Raw genomic sequence first — 20,593 nt, 5'->3', positions numbered from 1 at the left:
TACAGGGAGAGGCTGAACAGGCTGGGGCTGTTTCCCTGGAGTGTCAGAGACTGAGAGATGACCTTTTAGAGGTTTATAAAATAATGAGTGGCATGGATAGGATAAATAGACAAAGTCTTTTCCCTGGGGTCGGGGAGTCTAGAGATGTAGTGCATAGATTTAGGGTGAGAGGAGAATGATATAAAAGGGACCTAAGGGGCAATATACACATAAAGGGTGGTGCGTGTATGGAATGAGCTGCCAGAGGAAGTGGTGGAGGCTGGTACGGTTGCAGCATTTAAAAGGCATCTGGCTGGGTATAGGACTAGGAAGGGTTTGGAGGTATTTGAGTCTAGTGCTGGCAAATGGGACTAGATTAGATTAGGGTAGCTGGTTGGCATGGATGAGTTGGATTGAACAGTCTGTTTCCATGCTGTACATCCATAAGACTCTATGACTTGAACTGACTTTTAAACCTCATTCTCGTGTATTCATGAAAGAGAAAGTCTTAAACCTGTCTCTCTCCCATGCTGCTTTCTTTTTTTCCATTGTGTTCACAGTATGAAGTGACTCCCTGAGAATGAAAGTTCAGTTTGGAGTGTAGTTTCTCCCTTTGGAACTTCTTTGACATCTGCAGGCGTGACATTCGAGATTTCCTCTCAAGGATCAGCAGTGATCTTGACTGTGACCTTGGCGACTGACTGTGTGGAGTTTGCATGTTCTCCCAGTGTCTGCGTGGGTTTCCTCCAGGTGCTCCGGTTTCCTCCCACAGTCCAAAGATGTGCAGCTCAGGTGAATTGGCCATGCTAAATTGCCCGTAGTGTTAGGTAAGGGGTAAATGTAGGGATATGGGTGGGTTGCGCTTCGGCGGGTCGGTGTGGACTTGTTGGGCCGAAGGGCCTGTTTCCACACTGTAATGTAATCTAATCTAATCAAAAAAAAAATTAGAGGAGGAAGACAGTAAAAATGGAAGTGGATTCAGGTGTAGTGGTGTCCCTAATTCCTGAATCAGTCTATATGGAGAAGTTGAGGGCACTACTATTTGAAGTATGCCAAGATTGTACTTCAGACATGCACAGAACAAGTGCTGCCACTGAAGGGTGAAAGTACTGGTGAAAGTACAGTTAAGGGACTAGTGTGCAGACTTGCCACTTTACATCATAAAAGGCGAGCATCCTGTTTAATTAAGATGTACCTGGTTACAAAAATTAAAGTTGAACAGGAGTGTGGTTAATAGGCTGGCAGACTCGCACATGAATTTGCAAGAGATCCTGGAGAAATACAAAGTTGTCTTTAAAAGAATCCTGGGGCAAATGAAAGGATTTGAAACTAAATTACAGCTGAAACCAGAGGCTCATCCTAGGAGGCAGGTGCATCTGGTATCAAATGCCATCCAGCTTAAAATGGAGGCAGAACTGGAACAGCTGGTGAATCTGAGAGCATTGGACCCAGTAACCATCAGTGAATGGTCCACTCCCATCGTTCCAGTCTTAAAAACAAATGGTGAGGATTTGTGGTGACTTAAGATTGCAGTTAACCTACCCTGAATGTGGATGAATACCTCCTTCCACTCAGAAGATCTATTCTGTGGACTGGCAGCAGAAAGTTAAGTTTGAAAAATGGATCTGTCACAGGCCTACCTACGGATGGAGGTCTCAGCTCTTGCTGACTGGATGACACACAGGATTTTTCCACTACAAGTGGTTCCTTTCAGTATCACATCAGTGCTGGCTCTGTCCCAGAAGAATACAGGTCAAATATTAAATGGGTTGTCAGGATTCCAGTGTTTTTTGGATGGTATTTTGATTACTGCATCCTCCAAAGAGGAGCACTTGAAAAGTTTGGAAGGAACCTAAAACGATTGTAGGAGAACTGCCGGCCCGTAAAAATTGAAATTAGTTTTTTTTCAAAGAGTCCATAGAGTACTTGAGCTTTGTAATCGATGGTGAAGAAATACACAATGCGCCCAAGATGGAGGCTATCGTGAAGGCCCCCAGACCAGAGAATGTGTCTCAACTGCGATCATTCCTGGGACTGGTAAATTACTATGGCAATTTCTTGTCTGATTTGGCATCAATGCTGAAACCCCTACATTAGTTACTGGGGAAAGGGGCACTCATCAGAATGGACCCAGGTATGTGAGGCAGTTTACTGGGAGGTGAAGCAAGCCTTAAAAATGTCAGAAGTGTCAACACATTTCGACCAAAGTTAACACTATAGTTAGCATGTGAGCCTCGCCTTGTGTGGTTGGTGCTGTACTGTCGCACCTCTGACCAAGTGGAGAGGAAAGGTCCATTGCATTCATATCGAGATCACTAACAAAGATCAAGTCGAAGAAGGAGGATTGAGCATCATTCAGCATTAAGAAGTCCACCCATTTCCTTTAAGGCAAGTACTTCGTGCTACTGACCGAACACAGAACTCTGACCTCTAACCACATGCAGGGATACAGTCTTTGGCATCAGCACTCTTAAAAAGATGGACATTGGTTCTGTCAGTTTACTCATGAGATCAAATACTGCTGCCATTACCAGGGAATAAAGATGTTATGACTTGAACCTGAAAATGATGTGTTTTTCCCAGAATGACACAGTGCTGGTGTGAGCTAGTCAGGTGTAGAACCATGACTCAGAATGACCTGGTTTTGACCCAAGTAATGGACTTAGTCCTGAGTGGGACGGCCAGTCATGAAACCACCCAGAATGATGCCCTTCCTTGTCCAGGTCTTTGGAGTTGCCTGTATTGAATGGGTGTTTAATGTGGGGAGTGAGAGTTGTTGCTGAAGCAAATACATCAAGGGCACCCTGGCATATGAAGGCGATAGCTAGGAGGTACTAATGGTGATTAAATGTGAACTTTCAGATTGAAGAGAAAACTGGATTATACCAATCCTGCGAATTAGCAAGAAAGGCACAACCAGTATTGCTCCTTCACCCATAAAATTGCCTGGGGCACCATGGCAGCAAAATTACAGAATTTCACAGAACCAGTAGAGGGACAGATGCTATTATTGGCCATGGAAGCCTTCTGCAAGTGGCCTGGCATGGTGGTCATGAAGAGTCCAGATTAGAGTGTGCTGGAAAAGCACAGCAGGTCAGGCAGCATCCGAGGTGCAGGAAAATCGACGTTTCGGGCAAAAGCCCTTCATCAGGAAAGAAAGCAGGGAGGATCGCCCCTCCCATTTATCTCTTCACCCCAGAGGCTCCCTGCCTTCATTCCTGATGAAGGGCTTTTGCCCGAAACATCGATTTTCCTGCTCCTCAGATGCTGCCTGACCTGTACTTTTCCAGCACCACTCTAATCTAGACTCTGATTTCCAGCATCTACAGTCCTCACTTTTGCCATGGTGGTCATGAAGTTGGTTTCAACAGAAGCAATGATAGGCCAGCTGGATGCAGTATTTGCCAGGTTTGGGAATCTTTAATAAATAGTTAGTAACAGTGGTCCACATTTTGAAGAGTACCTGGAAAATCATAGTCAGACATGGTGGATCAGCTCTGTATCACCCTGTTAGAAAAGGGCCAGACAGAGAGATATTTGTTCAAACCTTAAAAGCCTTAAAGGCTTCATAAGGAGCAGGGTCATTAGGACAGTGAGTCAACAAGTTCCTCAGTATGTATAGGAACATGCTATATGCAATGACCCAGTGTTTACCAATGTCCTTGATATTCACCTGCCAACTGAGAATCCTGTTTTGACATACTGTGTCCGGAAAAATCTAGCGAGGCAGTAGAGCGCAATCAAGAAGGACAGATCACTAGAAGGGTGGGAACCTCAAGGTCAAGGATATTCCAAAGAGGAAAGATAGCGTTGGACCGGAATTATAAGTCTGGGAGAAAAATGGATCCCAGCATGGTGGCTCAAACAGGACCATTGTTATATACAGTACAGATTAGGGATGAACTGGTCTAGAGGAGATTGAAGAGAAAACTGGATTATACCAATCCTGCGAATTAGCAAGAAAGGCACAACCAGTATTGCTCCTTCACCCATAGAATTGCCTGGGGCACCATGGCAGCAAAATTACAGAATTTCACAGAGCCAGTAGAGGGACAGATGCTATTATTGGCCATGGAAGCCAAGTGGCCTGGCATGGTGGTCATGAAGAGTCCAGATTAGAGTGTGCTGGAAAAGCACAGCAGGTCAGGCAGCATCCGAGGTGCAGGAAAATCGACGTTTCGGGCAAAAGCCCTTCATCAGGAAAGAAAGCAGGGAGGATCGCCCCTCCCATTTATCTCTCCACCCCAGAGGCTCCCTGCCTTCATTCCTGATGAAGGGCTTTTGCCCGAAACATCGATTTTCCTGCTCCTCAGATGCTGCCTGACCTGTACTTTTCCAGCACCACTCTAATCTAGACTCTGATTTCTAGAGTCGCACCTCACCAACAGGAGTGGGGGGCAGCATAGACAATTCTCAAAAAGGGGAAAGGCTTTGGAAATCTGAAGCACAAAGGGACCTGAGAATTCTAGTTTAGGATTCTCTTAAGGTTAACATGCAGGCTCAGTTGACAGTTAGGAAGACAAATATAATGTTAGCATTCAGTTCAAGACAGCTTGAAAACAAGGGAAGAGTTGTACAGCCTCAGCAGTGCAAGGCTGTATCAGACCACATTTGGATTATTATGGGCAGTTTTGGCCCCTGTAACTAAGGAAGGATGTGCTGGTTTAGGAGGGCGACTAGGAAGGTTTATAAGAATGATTCCGGAATGAAAGCTTGTCGTAAGTGGATTGGTTGGGGACTCTGAGTCTGTGCTTGATGGAGTTTAGAAGGATGAGGGGAGATCTGATTGAAACTTAGAATACTGAGAGGCCGAGGATAGCGTGGACATGTAGAACATGTTTCCACTAGTAGGAAAGGCTAGATCTCAAGCCTGCGAGAGAAGGTGCAACCTTTTGGAACTGAAATGAGATGGATTTCTTCAGTCAGAGTGTAATTAATCTGTAGCAGTTATTGCCACAGCGGGCTGTGGAGACCAAATTACTGGCATTATAAGACATAAATAGATTCTTGATTGGTAAGGGGATTAAGGGTTACAGGCAGAAGGCAGGAAAATGGGGTTGAGAGACATATCTGCTGCATCATTTGATCATGCTGGATTCGATTGGCTGAATGGCCGAATTTTGCTCCTGTCTTTTGATCAAATTCAGCTCAATGATAGGCTGGAGCTTCATTTCTGAGTGATCACACATACAAGTGTTATTTGGATACTGAAGTTCAATGCTGAGATTAAAATAATATTGATTTTGGATTAAAGATGTTATTTGTTCAAAAGTCAGGTAACAGCAGGGAAGAAGCTGCTCTTGAATCTGTTTGGACATGTATTCAAACTTTCATATCTTCTGCCCAATGGAAGAGAGTATAACCGGACTCTGAGGGGTCTTTCAGTATATTGGTTGCTTCCCTGAGGCAGCAGGAAACATATTTAAAATCAGTGGATGGACGACTGGTTTGCATGATGGACTGAGCTATGTTCACAACTGTGTAGTTTCTTGTGGTCCCGGGCAGAGCAGTTGTCATATCAAGCTGTGATATATCTGGATAAGATGCTTTATATGGTGCATCTATATAAAAAAATTAGTAAGAGTTGTTGTGGACATGCTGAATTTCATTAGCCTCCTGAGGAAATAGAGGTGTTGTTGGCTTTCTTGACCGTCATGTTGACGTGGCGGATCAGAATAGATTGTTGGTGATCATCATTGACACAAATTTGATGCTTTTGACCATCTCCACATGATCCAGAACCAGCTGGACCCCTAGATGAGCTATTGCACTGGAGCTACAACACTTGCATCTACCAAGCAAAATAGAAAATTGCCAAGGTATTTGCAATGGCGTGAAAAGGATCATTAACAATGCTATAGTGTGAAATTCACTTTGCAATCATTTAAATAGAAGCGAAGACTTAAAAAAGCAATTGGTAAGATTCGTAGAATCCCTGCAAGTGCTGAAAGACACTATTCAGCACCAACCCTCTGAAGAGTATCCCACCCAATCCCTGTAACTCTGCATTTAGTGTGGTTAATCCACCTAACCTGCATATCCCTGCACACTACTACTATTTAGCATGGCTAATCCACCCGACATGCACATCTTTGGACTGTGGGAGTAAACCCACAGAGACTCAGAAAACATGCAAACTCCACACTGACAGTTGCTCAACGCTGGATTCAAACCAGGATCCCTGATGCTGTGAGGCATCAATGCTATCCTTTGAACCACTGTGCTGCACCTCCCATTGAACCATTTTTAACCCAAGGGTCAGCACGGTTTTGATAAAACATTAAATAGAATATACATTCTCCCATTTCCTCCGGATGCTCCGATTTCCTCCCACAATCCAAAGATGTGCAGGTTACGTGAATTGGTCATGCTAAATTGCCCATAACGTTTAAGGATGTGTGGGTTAGGTGCGTTAGTTAGGGTAAATGTAGAGTAATCGGATAGGGGAATAGGTCTGGTTGGTTACTCTTCGGAGGGTTGGTGTGGATTTGTTGGGCCAAATGGCCTGTTTCCACACTGTAGGGATTCTATTCTGTGTCTGTTCACATATAATGCCAATGATATTCAAACACTGTAAAATACAATTTCATAAATCCCAAAAGCGTTCCTTTTCAGCACTCATACCTGAGAGAAATCTAGTTCCCTTCTCTTACACATCCACTCCTTTCGAGCTTACCTTAACTAGCTTCAGTTTCCTGTCTTGAGAATCTGATAGCCTCTTCCGCGATCTTTTCATATACTGAGCATGGACTTCCTCAGATTTTCAGTTCAAAATTGCAACCAAACTTTTCTGGTCTAGAATGTTTTGAATTAAGTTCCTTTGACAGAGGTAGCCTGACCTTAATGACCCTAAATTGTTTCCCTTTCTGAAGAGTAACTGTTTTACATACTAACCATGTGCCAGTAGTTCAAAATTCAGAAATGAAAAATAAATAGATCTAAAATATATTTCGCACATTACATCACACATTTGACAAGATGCCACATAAAAGGTTATTATGTAAAGCAGAAAATCATGGTGTGGGGGGAAACCTCGCATGAATCGAAGATTGGTTAGTTGATAGAAAACGCAATATGCAGAAACAGGTATTTTTCTAATTAGCAGAATGTGAATAGTAGATTCTTGTAGAATCTGTGCTGGATCTTAGCTTTTTGTACTTTATATCTATGACTTTTTGTGGGTGATGAAGGCAGGAGGGTAGCTAAATTTACAGGTGCATTGTGGCAACTTGCCAAGAGTCCTTTGAGAGCATCTTGGAAATGTGTGATCTTTCCCACCCAGAAAGATAATGACAGCGGATGCAAGCAAACACGGTTTTCAATATTTCTTAGGAGCAAATTACTGCAGATGCTGGGATCTGTACTGAAATCTGAAAATGCTGGCAACCACAGCGGATCAGGAAGCATCCATGGAGAAAAAGCAAGTTAACATTTCAAGTCTAGATGACTCTTCATCAGAGTACTGAAGAGTCATCTAAATTCAATGTTAGCTTGCTTTCTCTCCATGGATGCTGCCTGGTCCACTGTGATCGCCAGCATTTTTTTGTTTTCACTGCAACATTTCTTCACTGTTGGTAGGTCAAAATCCCTTCCACTTGTTAATACATATAATCTTATTGGAGCAATAGTCTTTGGCAATCCTGATTTTCTTAAATACTCAATCCATCGTTAGTCTTAGATTGTCAAGTTGATGATTTCCCTTTAAGTTGGAGAGACATATGTCAATATTCTCAAGTTAAAGATGTAAACAGGTTTGTTATGCATTATTACAGTTCTGTCACGAACTAGAAAATTAAAGTTTTCTCATTATTGTATTCTGCACTTCTGCCACTATTTTGAGATTCATGATCACCAGTACTTTTGTTCTTGTCTCTCAAAATTGTGAAGGAGAGCTCAAGATCCTTTCTCAAGCAATGTCCTCCAATCATTATGATATGACATTAGTTATGGGAACAAGGTGAGTTGATTCCTCCTAAGTTCCAGACATTAGACGTTCATGTAACTAATCATCTTTATCCCCTTTCCTGGCTCAAGGCTATCACTTCGCAATGTATTTACAAAGTCTTGTCAATGAGCTACAAACAGCATTCTGTATCGCAGTAGAAAATAAGCTGTCCAATCAGCTAGGTTCTGCTGTTAGATTCAACCCTGAAACATCTCTGAAATTAACAACTTAACCAATTTGTTTTTGACTACATTACAAATTCAAAAGGTATTTACAAGTCAAAGCAAAATTGAAACTCTTAAATGAGATTAAATCAATATCTAATCCTAGGCAAATTTATGCAATTGTAAGGATAGGGTATCTTATTATATATTATTTCTTGTACTTGCTCCATGTGCAATGTACCCGTTATTAAAGTCAGTGTTGCCCAAAGCAATCCTGTAATTTCTATTTACAAATGATGACTGCCTTGTTCCTTTTTTTTCCATTTATTTCTGTTCCAAACTTTAATTATATTTTAAATAAGTTAGTTTGTTTTACAAGAAAGCTTTTATGAACATGATGAACATAAATCTCATTGTCAATTTTCTTCCAGGCACTGAAACATCTATGAATCTTCACCAGAAGTTATACTATCATATATTGGGATTTCCACAGTCTGAAGATATATTGTGTGCTGAATTTCCAGACTACCCGAAATGGATGGGCGGAGCTGAGGTATTGTCACATTATTATTTCATTTCAAGTATTATAGGTGTGATCAAAATATAGAAATCATCATAGACATGAACTTGGAACAGCAATAAGCCGTTCAGCTCCTCAAACCGGCTCCATAATTGAATAAGATTCTGACTGTTCTGATTGCAACTTCAAATCCACGTCTATGCCCTCTTTTCCCACCCACCCCCAATAATCTATGACCTCTCTCCTTACTGAGAATCTATCCACCTCTGCTTTAACATATTTAAAGACTTTGCATCCACTGCCTGTTTAGAAAGAGTTTTTCTCCTACTGTCTCTTTCAAATGGGTGACCCCTAATATGTAAAAAATGGCCCCTAGTTCTACATTCCCCCTTAAGAGGAAGGTTCCTGAAGAAGGGCTGATGCCCGAAACGTCGATTCTCCTGCTCCTTTGATGCTGCCTGACCTGCTGTGCTTTTCCAGCAACACATTTTTAAGCTCTGATCTCCAGCATCTGCAGTCCTCACTTTCTCACAGCTATCCTGTCAAGACCCTTCAGGATCTTATGTTTCAAATCAGTTACCTTTTTTGTTTCTAAACTCCAGTGGACAACCCAAGCCTGTACAATCTTTATTCATTAGACAAATCAACCATTCCAGAGATTAATCTGCTTAACCTTCTCTGAACTGCTTTCAATATGTTCCTTAAGGTGACAAATACTGTACGCAGTGGTCCAGACATAGTCTTGCCAGCCCTATATAACTGATGCATAATGTCCCAACTTTTGTGTTCAATTCTCCATGCAATAAATGATAACCTTCTATTAGCTTTCCTAATTAGTCCCTGTACCTATATGCTAGGCTTTTGTGTTTCGTGCAGTTAGACAGCCATATTCCCCTGCATCTCAGTGCTATGCAATCTCTCACTATTGTAGTCTCCTGCCTCCTAATGCAAGTTTCTCCTCAGCCTTGAGCAGATGTCTTGAGCAGACAACATAACCTTTTGGACTATTGCTCTTTGCTGCAGAAAATGATATCAATCCCTTCATCTATAATGTTCCCTGTTAGCATTCATTTGTTTTCCTCCCCCTTCCCCCTCTCTCAACTTACATGGCTTCCTGTCCTACAGTCAGCTAGCTTGTCAACTCTCCAAACAAGATGAAAGAACCTCAAATCTGTTGGACAGTTTCAAAGTTTGAGGCTCCGGCACTTCTAGATCATCTGGATCTACTTACCTGGCTCAGTAACAGTCACACTGACCAAATCAAAGATGCTACTGAGAGGTGTGACTGCCTCCTGGTACAAAGAATCTCTGTAACTTTCCCCTCCCTGCTGCAACACAATGCCTTGTCATGCCACCTCCAGCTAAAAAAACTCTGTGCCAGAGTTGTTTGGACTTTATTGCAGAAATGTTTACCCTGGATCACCATCACATCTAAGAGTTTGCACTTACTGCAATTAATTTTAAAATTCTGTACAATTACAGCATTTAATAGACATTTGGGCAGGGATGTGAATGAGAACAGTTTAGAGAGATATGGGCCAAAGGCAGGCACATGGGACTAGCTTACTTTGGGTAACCTGATCCATGTGGATGGTTTGGACCAAAGAGCCCGTTTCCGTGCTGTAGTTGTTATACTGTTTTGAACCTTCAGAATAGAATTGTAGAAACACTACAGTATGGAAGCAGGCCTTTGGCCCATCTAATCCCCACTGGGGGTTTTCTACAGCCCACCTGATAGCAGTAGAGTGATTGAAGAACTCATAGGCGGGCAGATTCTGGAAAAATGCAGAAGACTTTCCCAATATCTACTGGAACCTCCTAAGTGCAGGTGGTTTGGATGGAGCTGTTTTTGTCAGATGTGTTCAGGAAGGTTTCCTTATCAGTATGTAGACAGACTGACGAGGGGAGAGGCCATTTTGGATTTGGTGCTCGGCAATAAGCCAGGACAGGTGTCAAATCTCGCGATAGGAGAGCACTTTGGTGACAGTGATCACAACTGCCTCACATTTGCCATAGCCTTGAAGAGTGAAAGGAGCAGTTACTAAGGGAAGATATTTAATTGGGGGAAAGGAAATTATGATGCTATCAGACAGGAGTTGGGAAGTACAGACTGCGAGCAATTGTTCCACAGAAAGGACACAGCAGACATGTGGAGGCTATTTATGGAGCAGTTGTTGCGAGTGATGCACGAATTTGTTCCTCTGGAACAGGTAAGAAGGGGTAAGATTAAGGAACCTTGGATGACGAGAACAGAGGAGCTTCTCGTCAAAAGGAAGAAGGCAGCTTTTACATCAGGTGGAGGCAGCAAGGACCTTGTACAGCTTTAGAGGATTACAGGCCTGCTAGAAAGGAGCTCAGAAGTGGACAGAGAAGAACCAGGAAGGGGCACGAGAAAGGCTTAACAAGAAGGATTAGGGAGAACCCAAAGGCATTTTACTCATACGTGAGGAATAAGAGAATGATCAGGGAGAAGGTAGATCCGATCAGGGATAGCGGAGGGAACTTGTGCGGAGTCTGAGCAGATAGGGGAAGCCCTAAATGAGTTTTTTGCTTCAGTTTTCACCAAGGAAAGGGACCTTGTTGTGAATGAAAACTTGGAGGAGCTGAGATACAATCATGACCAGATCAAGATTGATGAAGTTGATGTGCTGGAAATTTTGGAAATTTAAGATTGATAAGTCCCATCAGGGCCAGACCAGATTTATCTTAGGCTGCTCCGGGAAGCGAGGAAGGAGGTCGCTGAGCTGCTGGCGAGGATATTTCCCTCCTGACTCTCCATGGGAGTCATACCGGAGGATTGGAAGGAGGCAAATGTTGTTCCTCTTTTCAAGAAGGGTAATAGGGAAATCCTTTGCAATTACAGACCAGTCAGACTTACGTCTGTGGTCAGCAAAGTTTTGGAAAAAATTCTGAGGGATAGATTTATGACTATTTGGCAAAGCATAGTGTGATTAAAGGCAGTCAACGTGGCTTTGTGAGGGGCAGGTCATGCCGAACTAATCTTGAGTTCTTTGTGGAGGAGTCAAGACAGGTCGACGAAGGTCAAGCAGTGGATGTGATGTATATGGACTTCAGCAAGGCATTTGATAAGGTTCCCTTGGTAACTCATTCATAAAATCAGGAAGTATGGGATACAGGGATATTTGGCTATGTGGATTCAGAATTGGCTGGCTGACAGAAGGCAGAGAGTGGTTGTAGATGGGAGGTATTCTGCCTGGAGGTCAGTGTTGAGAGGGGTCCCGCAGGGCTCTGTTCTTGGGCCTCTGCTTTTTGTAGTTTGTATAAATAACTTGGATGAGAAGGTTGAGGGGTGGGTTAGTAAATTTGCAGATGACAAAGTTTGGAGGTAGTGTTGATAGTATCGAGGGTTACTGCAGTGCGACATAGACAGGATGCAGAGCTGGGCTGAGAAATGGCAGATGGAGTTCAACCTGGATAAATGCATTTTAGAAAGTCGAACTCGAATGCTGAATATAGGATTAAAGACATTCTTGGCATTGTGAAGGAACAGAGGGATCTGGGTGTGCAAGTACATAGATCCCTCAAAGTTGCCATCCAAGTGGGTGGGGTTGTTAAGAAAGCATATGTTGTTTTGGATTTCATTAAGAGCCACGAAGTTTTGCTACATCACTACAAGTTCCTGGTGAGACCACACTTGGAATATTGTGTCCAGATTTGGTCGCCCTACTATCGGAAAGATACAGAGGCTTTGGAGAGGGTGCAAAGAAGGTTTACCAGGATGCTGCCTGGACAGGAGGGCTTGCCTTATGAAGAAAGGTTGAATAAGCTCGGACCTTTCTCTCTGGAGAGAAGGAGGAAGAGAGGAGAACTGATCGAGGTATACAAGATAATGAGTGGAATAGATAGTCAATATCCAGAGACTTTTCCCCAGGGCACGATTGATTGGTACGAGGAATCATAGCTTGAAGATAAAAGGAGGAAGGTATAAAGGAGATGTCAGAAGTAGGTTCTTTACACAGAGAGTTGTGAATGCATGGAATGCGTTGCCAGCTGTGGTGGTGGAAGCAGAGTCAATGGGGACATTTAAGCAACTGCTGGACATTCACTTGGATAGCAGTGAGTTAAGGGGTATGTAGGTTGTTATTGTATTTTACATTAGGATTAAACCTCAGCACAACATTGTGGGCCAAAGGGCCTGTTCTGTGCCATACTTCTGTATGTTCTTTGTTCTATGACCCTCTGAACAACATCCCACTCAGACCCATACCCCCTACCCTATCCCTGTATTCCTGCATTACTATGGCTAATCAACCTAGCCTGCACATCCATTTAGTGATTCTATGATTATGCACTTAGATTGTGTTCCAGATCATTGTCCTGTGCCTCATTGTTAGAAGAAAAGTCTTCCTCATATCCCTATGCAACTTTTGATCAAATCTTAAATCTGTGTGCCCAAGTTGTTCATTTAGCTTATTGAAACAAATTTATTTGTCCATCTAATCTAAACCTGTCCTAATCTGTTACGCTTCTAATAGATTTCCCCTTGCTCATTTCACTCCAACAGGAATGACCCCACCTTCTTGAACTAAGCCTTGTTGCTAAATTCTCGTATTTCTGGAATCATTCTGGTAAATCTCCATATCCTTTTGAAGAAATTTCATATTCCTCCTCAAGTGTGATGATGAGAATTAGATGCAGTATTCTAGTAATCACTTAAATAGAATTTTTAAGCATTTCAACATGACAGCATAAGTTCACGGCTTTTGTCCTTAATACCTCGAGTTACAAAGCTCAAAGTCACATATGCTTTTCTAACTCCTCACTCAATATGTTGTGCTAGTGTCATAAGCTCAATCATCCTTTTTTGCTTCAATAATGACGATCCTTCTATCATAAGGTCAGAAGTGGGGATGTTCTCTAATTGAACAATGTTTAGCACCATTTGCAACGCCTCAGACATTGAAGCATTCCATGTCCAAATGCAGCAAGACCTGGACAAAATCCAGGCTTGGACTGACAAGTAAAATTTGCACTATGTCAGTGCCAGGCAAAGACTATTTCCAACAGGATAGAATCTAATCATTGCAACTAGATATTCAATGGTCTTTCCACTGCAGAATCACCCACTGTCAGCATCTTGGGGTTTCCACTGCAGAATCACCCACTCCAGCATCTGCATTACCCACTTCCATCTAAGTCTAGTTTCTTGACCGTGGCACCCCCAAAATGCCGACAGTGGGTGATTCTGCAGTGTCTAATACTGTGAAAACTGATGCAAAGTATTTATTCAACTCTTCTGCCACTTCCTGGTTCTCCAATGTTATTTCCCCAGTTTCATTCTCTAAGTGACTTCTCTCTTCCTTCTAATATATTTAAAGAAGCTCTTGATGTCCATCTTGACATTACTTATAAGTTTCAAGATTAGAATTAGAGCAAAATTTGCCCACACAGTTGAGTGTAAAAGGGATATAATGAGGGGCTGAGTACGCAACCTGTGCGCCACTGATTTTGAGGATTATCGTGGAGGATGTGTTGCTGCCGGTCCTCGCTAATTGCGGGCTGTGGGTCAGGAAGCCAAGGATCCAGTCGCAGAGCAGAGCCTTAGGTCTCAGAATTAGATATATGATGTTCATCTTCCTAAAATTTTTATTTTGTAATTTTTATTAAACTGAAGCTTTGTATGCAATATGGAGAAGACATGCAAAACCATAAAAGTCACATAGATGGCATTTTACCTGGCATAATATCAACATATTCAAGAGTGTTATTGATTCATACCTTCAATTTTCATAAAGAATTGGCAAGGATTGTAATTGTTCTTTTTGTATTGTCCAAAAATTTTAAAATGAAATATTATTCAATATTGCCCAGCATTTGTGATATTGTTATTGACTTGGAGTTCCACTAGAATCCATTAACCGCTGATAACTGAGACCTGATTTCAGCTATCAAAAATTTGGCACAACTTTGAATATTTTTGCAGTCAACCTTGTGATGTATGCTGTTTTATTTTTATCTTTGTGATGTTTCTGCATAAGCTTTCAGAATGTGTCATTCACAGAAAAAAGTATTTGCAAACTATCTAAAAATAAAATGAATTGCCTCAAGCTTTGATACAAGGTTCAAAAGTACATGCAGGCTCATATTGAAAATATACAGTATGGTGCAAGTATAGTTTATGTTGAAATTTCAGGCTAGCCTCAGAATTTTAATGTTATATTTGGCTGCTCTATTATAGGGCATAGAGCAGCACGGAAACAGACCCTTCAGTCCAACTCATTCATCCCGACCAGATATCCTAAATCAATCAGTGTTTGACCCATATCCCTCTAAACCCTTTCTATTCATATACCCATCCAGATGCCTTTTAAATGTGGCAGCTCATTGCATACATGTACCACCCTATGTGTGAAAAAGTTGCCCCTTAAATCTCTTTTAAATATTTTCCCTCTCACCTTAAACCTATGCCCTGTAGTTTTGGATTCCCCACCCAAGGAAAAGACTTTGTCTGTTTACCCTATCAATGTCTATTATCCTATAAATCTCTGAAGTCACCCCTCAACCTCCAGCCTATTAGCATCTCCCTATAGCTCAAACCCTCCAACTGTAGCAATGTCCTTGTAAATCTTTTCTGAACCCTACAGCAAAGAGACTAGACTTGCACGCAGTATTCCAAAAGTGGGAATTCCTTACCAATGTCCCATACAGCCACAACATGACCTCCCAACTCCCATACTCAATGCACCGACTGATAAAGGTATGGATACCAAATTGTATGCTATGAAAAATAATTTAAATGAAATGAATCAGTTAAAATAAACTACTATTGCCTGATGCATAGAGAGAAATGCTGCGGTTCCCATAACAAATATTAGCTTAATGAGGCACATTGAAGAGTGTGGCGCTGGAAAAGCACAACCAGTTATGCAACATCCAAGGGATAGGAGATGGTTTATGCCCGAAACGTAGATTCTCCTGCCCCTTGGATGCTGTCTGACCGACTGTGCTTTTCCAGCATCACACTCTTTGACTTTGATCTCCAGCTTTTGCAGTCCTCACTTTCTTCTAGTTGACATAAAGGACTCCAGATCCTATGAAACTGAATAAATCAGTATATTTTGTAAACCAGTTGTAACAAAGGCCCACACCCTGGATTTGCCTGGACTAGCTACATCCCTTTTTCAGATTTTTAATGTCTGTTCTTGAGTTAAAACTCAATCTGCTTCATTATGATACTACACATCTAGCCTTACCTCAAAATCTTTGCTATCCAGTTCTGTTGTGCTGTCTTTTTGATAAGTTTGCCATCCTTACCTATCCCATAGCCGGGGCTAGCAAAAAATGGGTTTAAAGTAAAACATTATGAAAATATTTCACATACCCCGTGGTACAAGCAATTACTCCAAAACATTGTCACAGAAATATCTTTTCCCCTGAGAAAAATTGAATGTTGTTCCAAAAATTCTATCAAAATATGTGACATGGTGGATTTAGATTGGGATGCATTCCTGGAAGGTGTTTCTAAAACCAGGGAACGTAATCTCAATAGTAGGGAGTAGACAAGTTAAAACCAAGACAATGAGGATTTTATTCATGGAGAGGGTAGTGAATCTCTAGAATTCTCTACCTCGAAAGAATTTTGGAAGCTACATCATGGTGTATGTTTAAGACAGGAACCAATACATTTATGAAGATTAAGGAGATCAATGGATGTAGAGATAATTTAGGAACGTTGCATTGAAGTAGAAGGTCAGCCATGAATCAATAATGGGATTGGCTTGAAGGCTGAAAGGCAGATTGTTTTTCAGCTCAGGAATAGAAATTATTAAAAATCTGAAATAGGAATACAATTCATCTGGACAAATTCAGGGTGTGGGATTTTATTAACATCGGTTTACAAAATATACTCCTGTGCCTGCCTTAATCGCAGAGTGTTGAAAGAAGTCGCTGCAGAATTAGTAGATGGGTTGGTAATAGTCTCAAAATTCCGCATTGCTGCACTAATCCTGATACATTGGAAGGTATCAAATGTATCCTCACTACTAATGAAGAAATGGAGAGAAAACTAAGAACACCTGTTAGCCTAATATCTGCAAAAATGTTAGAATCTGTAATGAAGAATGCAATAGTAGGAATTTTGCCCAATCATACCATTGATTTCTGAGTCATCATGGATTTTGACATTTCTGTTGGGAGTTCTTTGAGGATGTACCTAACAGAATAGATAAGGGGAAATTGTTAGATGTGGCATATTTAGAAGGTTTTTGATAAGGTACTAAACAAAATGTTGGTGAACACAAGCACACAGGCTGAGGAGAATTTGCTGTATAGAAAACAAATAATGGACAGGAAACAAAATAATAATAAATGGGTCATTCTCAGATTGGCAGGCTCTAATTCATGGGGTACTGCAAGGATCAGTGCTTAGCTCATGGGGTACTGCAAGAATCAATGCTTAGCTCATGGGGGTACAGCAAGGATCAGTGCTTAGCTCATTGGGAGTCTGCAAGGATCAGTGCTTAGCTCATGGGGTACTGCAAGGATCAGTGCTTAGCTCATGGGGTACTGCGAGGATCAGTGCTTGGTTCTAGTTATGCACAAGGATTTGGATATAAGATTGTATGTAATATTTCTAAGTTTTTACATGACACAATTGTGAGAGTTGTGCCATGTCGTAGCAAAATCAGGAATAAGGGAATAGACTGAATGAATGCTTGACTGGAGGGATAGTGCAGTCGGGATGGATTAAGATTCTTGAGGCATTGAGATTGGTTCTGAGGAAGATACAAGCTGGACACGTTGCACCCCAGCCAAATTGGACTAGTATCCTTGCTGGGCTTTCACTAGTTCTGTGGAGAAGAATTTAAACTTGTAAGGCAAGGGAACAGGAACCTGAGCAGGGAGTCTGCAGTGAGGAAAACTAAGGTGGAGTGGGAAAATAAGCAAGTGAAAAACAAATGTAAAAGTCAGAGGAAATGAGGACTGCCACAAATGGAACTAGAGTACAAAAATAAATCTAAAAAAATCTAGAAAATCAGTCTGAGGTTTCTACATCTAATTGCACGGAGCGTTCACAATAAGACAAATTATGATATGATTGTGATCACAAAGGCATAGCTGTGAGGGAACCTAACAAGATACTAAATCTTTATACAAAAAAAGGGGATGGGATGCAGTTGTTAGTGACAGTTGAAATCAGTGCAACAGTGAGAGAGGATATTTTTGCACCGGAAATCTAGATGTGGAATCTATCATGGTGAAGTTAAGAAATAAGTATGTGCAGGAGAGAAAAAAAGACATCGGTTACCGTTGACTACAGGCCTCCAGTCAGTAATGGTGAGGTAGGGAAAGATGTTAAACAGGAAGTCTCAAGATTCATGCAACAAGGGTGCTAATCATGGGTGACTTTAATCTACATGTAGCCTGGGTAAACCACATTACCTGCCTATCTAACTTGATAATCTACATGCCTGGTACCAAAGGGGGTGGCATGGAAATATTGGATGCGTTCGTTGTCGTTTTCCAGCATGCTATAGATTCTGGAGCAAATTAGAGAGTAGAAGATGTAACCCCACTATTTTTTAAAAAGTAGGTAAAAACAAATTACAGACCAGTTAACCTAGCGTCTGTAGTAGGAAATTTGTTGGAATCTATATAAAGGATGTGATAACAGACCATGTAGGAAACACCAACATTACTACACAAAATTAATATGGATTTATGGAAAAGAAATAATGTTTGACAAACCTACTGGAGCTTTTTAAGGATGTAACTGGTAGAATTCTACTGGTAGAATAGATGAGGGAAAACCAGTGAGTGTAGTGTACTTGGATTTTCAGAAAGCTTTTGATAAAGCCCTACGTAAGAGGATATTTGCAAAAACAAAGCACATAAGATTGGTGGTATTATACTGGCATGGATTGCGAATTAGGAATCAATAGGTTATTTCAGAGTGGCAGGGATCAGCTATTCACAACACACTTCAACAATTTGGTTGAGGGAATAAAATGTAATATTTTCCAAATTTGACAGGGTGGAAATGAGAGTGGTGGGGAGCACATAAGAAGGTTCCAAGGCAATTTAGCTATGTTGTGTGAGTGGGCACATGCATGATAGCTACAATATAACATGTATAAACGTAATGGTGTCCACTTTGGTAGGTAAAACAATAGTAGAATATTATTTAATTGGTGATAGATTGAGAAAGGTTTATGCACAAAAGGACTTGGGTGTCCTTGTACAGACGTTGAAAGCAAGCATGCAGCTCCGGCAAACAGTTAGGAAGGCAAATGGTATGTTGGCCTTTGTTATGTGAGTGTTTGAGTACAGGAGCATGGAGGTCATAGTGTAGCAGTCAAGGGTCTTGCTGAGTTATTCTTGAAGTATTGTGTGTAGTTTTCATCTTCATCCTTAAGAAAAGATATACTTGCTGTGGACAGAGTGCAGTGAAGATTCACCAGACTGACTCCTGTGATAGTAGGTTTAAGAGGAGAGATTAGGTCAGCTGGGTGTGTTTTTACTGCACTTAAGAACAATGAGAGAAAGGATCTCAAAGTATGAAATTCTGACCAGGCTGAACAGACATTGCAGAGATGATGTTTCCCTGGGGGTCCAGAGAAATGGGTCAGAGTCTCAGGATACGCGCTAGATTACTTGTTACTGAGATGAAGAGAAATTTCTGGCCTTATAAGTGGTGAGCCTGTGGAATTGTCCACCATAGAATGCTGTGGTTGAAGTCACTGAACATAATTAAGAAAGAAATAGATTTCGAAGTGTAAAGGCGTTTGGGGAGAGAGCAGGAGTGAAGATAGAGGATCAGCCATAATAATGTTGAATGGCTGAACAGGCTGAATGGACTTCTTATTTTCTTTGTTTCTATGTGAGGAGGATGTAAGCATGCTTCAAGTGAATTTGAAGATTCAATGTGAAGGTTTTTGATGCAGAGGGTGCCTGGAATGCATTGCCAGAGGAGGTGGTGGGGGCAGATACAATAGCAGCATTTAAGAGGCATCTTAACAGGTATATGACTAGAGGGGTATGAACCATGTAGTTGCAAAAGGTTTTTACTTTAGAAAGGCACCATATATCGGTGCAGTCTTCGGTTGGCCGAAGGCCCTGTTCCTGTGCTGTACTGTTCTTTCTTTGAATATGCAAACATTTGACCAATGACATGCAATGCAGAGGAGACTATGAGAAGAAAAAACAAAATAGGTTTACAAAACTTAGGTCAGAGGTGTCACTGGCATCATTGTCACACACCTGGATAGGCACAGCTGCAACAATCCTTAAGCTTGCCATCACCCTCAAACATCAGTTTAATTCCTAGATATATCTGTCACTGGGCTTCCACCATTGATGCAGTATGTACAATTCTACATGGTCCAATAAAGCAACTCCTCAATTACTTTGGCCACACCTCCTTTCTCCTGCAACTTCCACACCACATGGCCCATGACAGTAATGTGCTTACAAATACTCTCAAGGTCTTTTGAGTCATATAGAATCCTGAATATCACTATTCCATGTTTATTGTAGTTTCTGCATGCATTGCTTAACACCTACAGAAGGATTGAGGTGGTTTGAGGAAAAGCCCATCACCACTTTGACTAAATCTCAGATACCCAGTAAATCTTTCCTAATATTTATGTGGTGAATCAGGGATGTTGTTTGATCTCGTTGTCTGTATCCCAGTTATTTTAACAAATTGACCTCATTCTGTGGGGATCCCAGTTATTTTAACAATTAACCTCATTAATTGTGACACACATTTTTGAGTCTAGAGAAAAGTACTAGCAAATATAATCAAATCTTCACATTTGTATTTATAGCTCAGAATTTTTTTAACTTTTTGGCAATAGGTCACCTGCTTGTTTTGCAAATGTTAGTTGATGCAGTTTCATTTTGTTTCATGTCTGCACAGTTCTAAGGAAAGTAAGAAATGAATTAACATATACCATAAACAGAGTGAGTAACCTGTTTAATATTCATCAGGTTAATTGCCAAGCTACTTTAATTTGAAATCTT

General features: G+C 41.3%; 1 protein-coding gene across 2 annotated transcripts in view; it reads left to right on the top strand.

Moving 5' to 3' along the window:
* LOC122548411 (prolyl endopeptidase-like) overlaps positions 1-20,593 on the top strand; it is a 205,495-nt gene that overhangs the window by 69,974 nt on the left and 114,928 nt on the right. For both annotated transcript variants that reach the window (XM_043687029.2, XM_087982666.1), the window contains one exon: positions 8,520-8,641. In XM_043687029.2, coding sequence (XP_043542964.2) covers positions 8,520-8,641 — 122 coding nt within the window. The remainder of the gene's footprint in view (positions 1-8,519; positions 8,642-20,593) is intronic.

This window comes from Chiloscyllium plagiosum, unplaced genomic scaffold, assembly GCF_037043375.1.
Source record: "Chiloscyllium plagiosum isolate Xiang-an unplaced genomic scaffold, Cpla_swu_hap1 HiC_scaffold_3, whole genome shotgun sequence".
NCBI lineage: Eukaryota > Metazoa > Chordata > Chondrichthyes > Orectolobiformes > Hemiscylliidae > Chiloscyllium > Chiloscyllium plagiosum.
The sequence above is the reverse complement of the archived record's forward strand: the minus strand, read 5'-3'. Positions and strand labels throughout refer to the sequence as shown.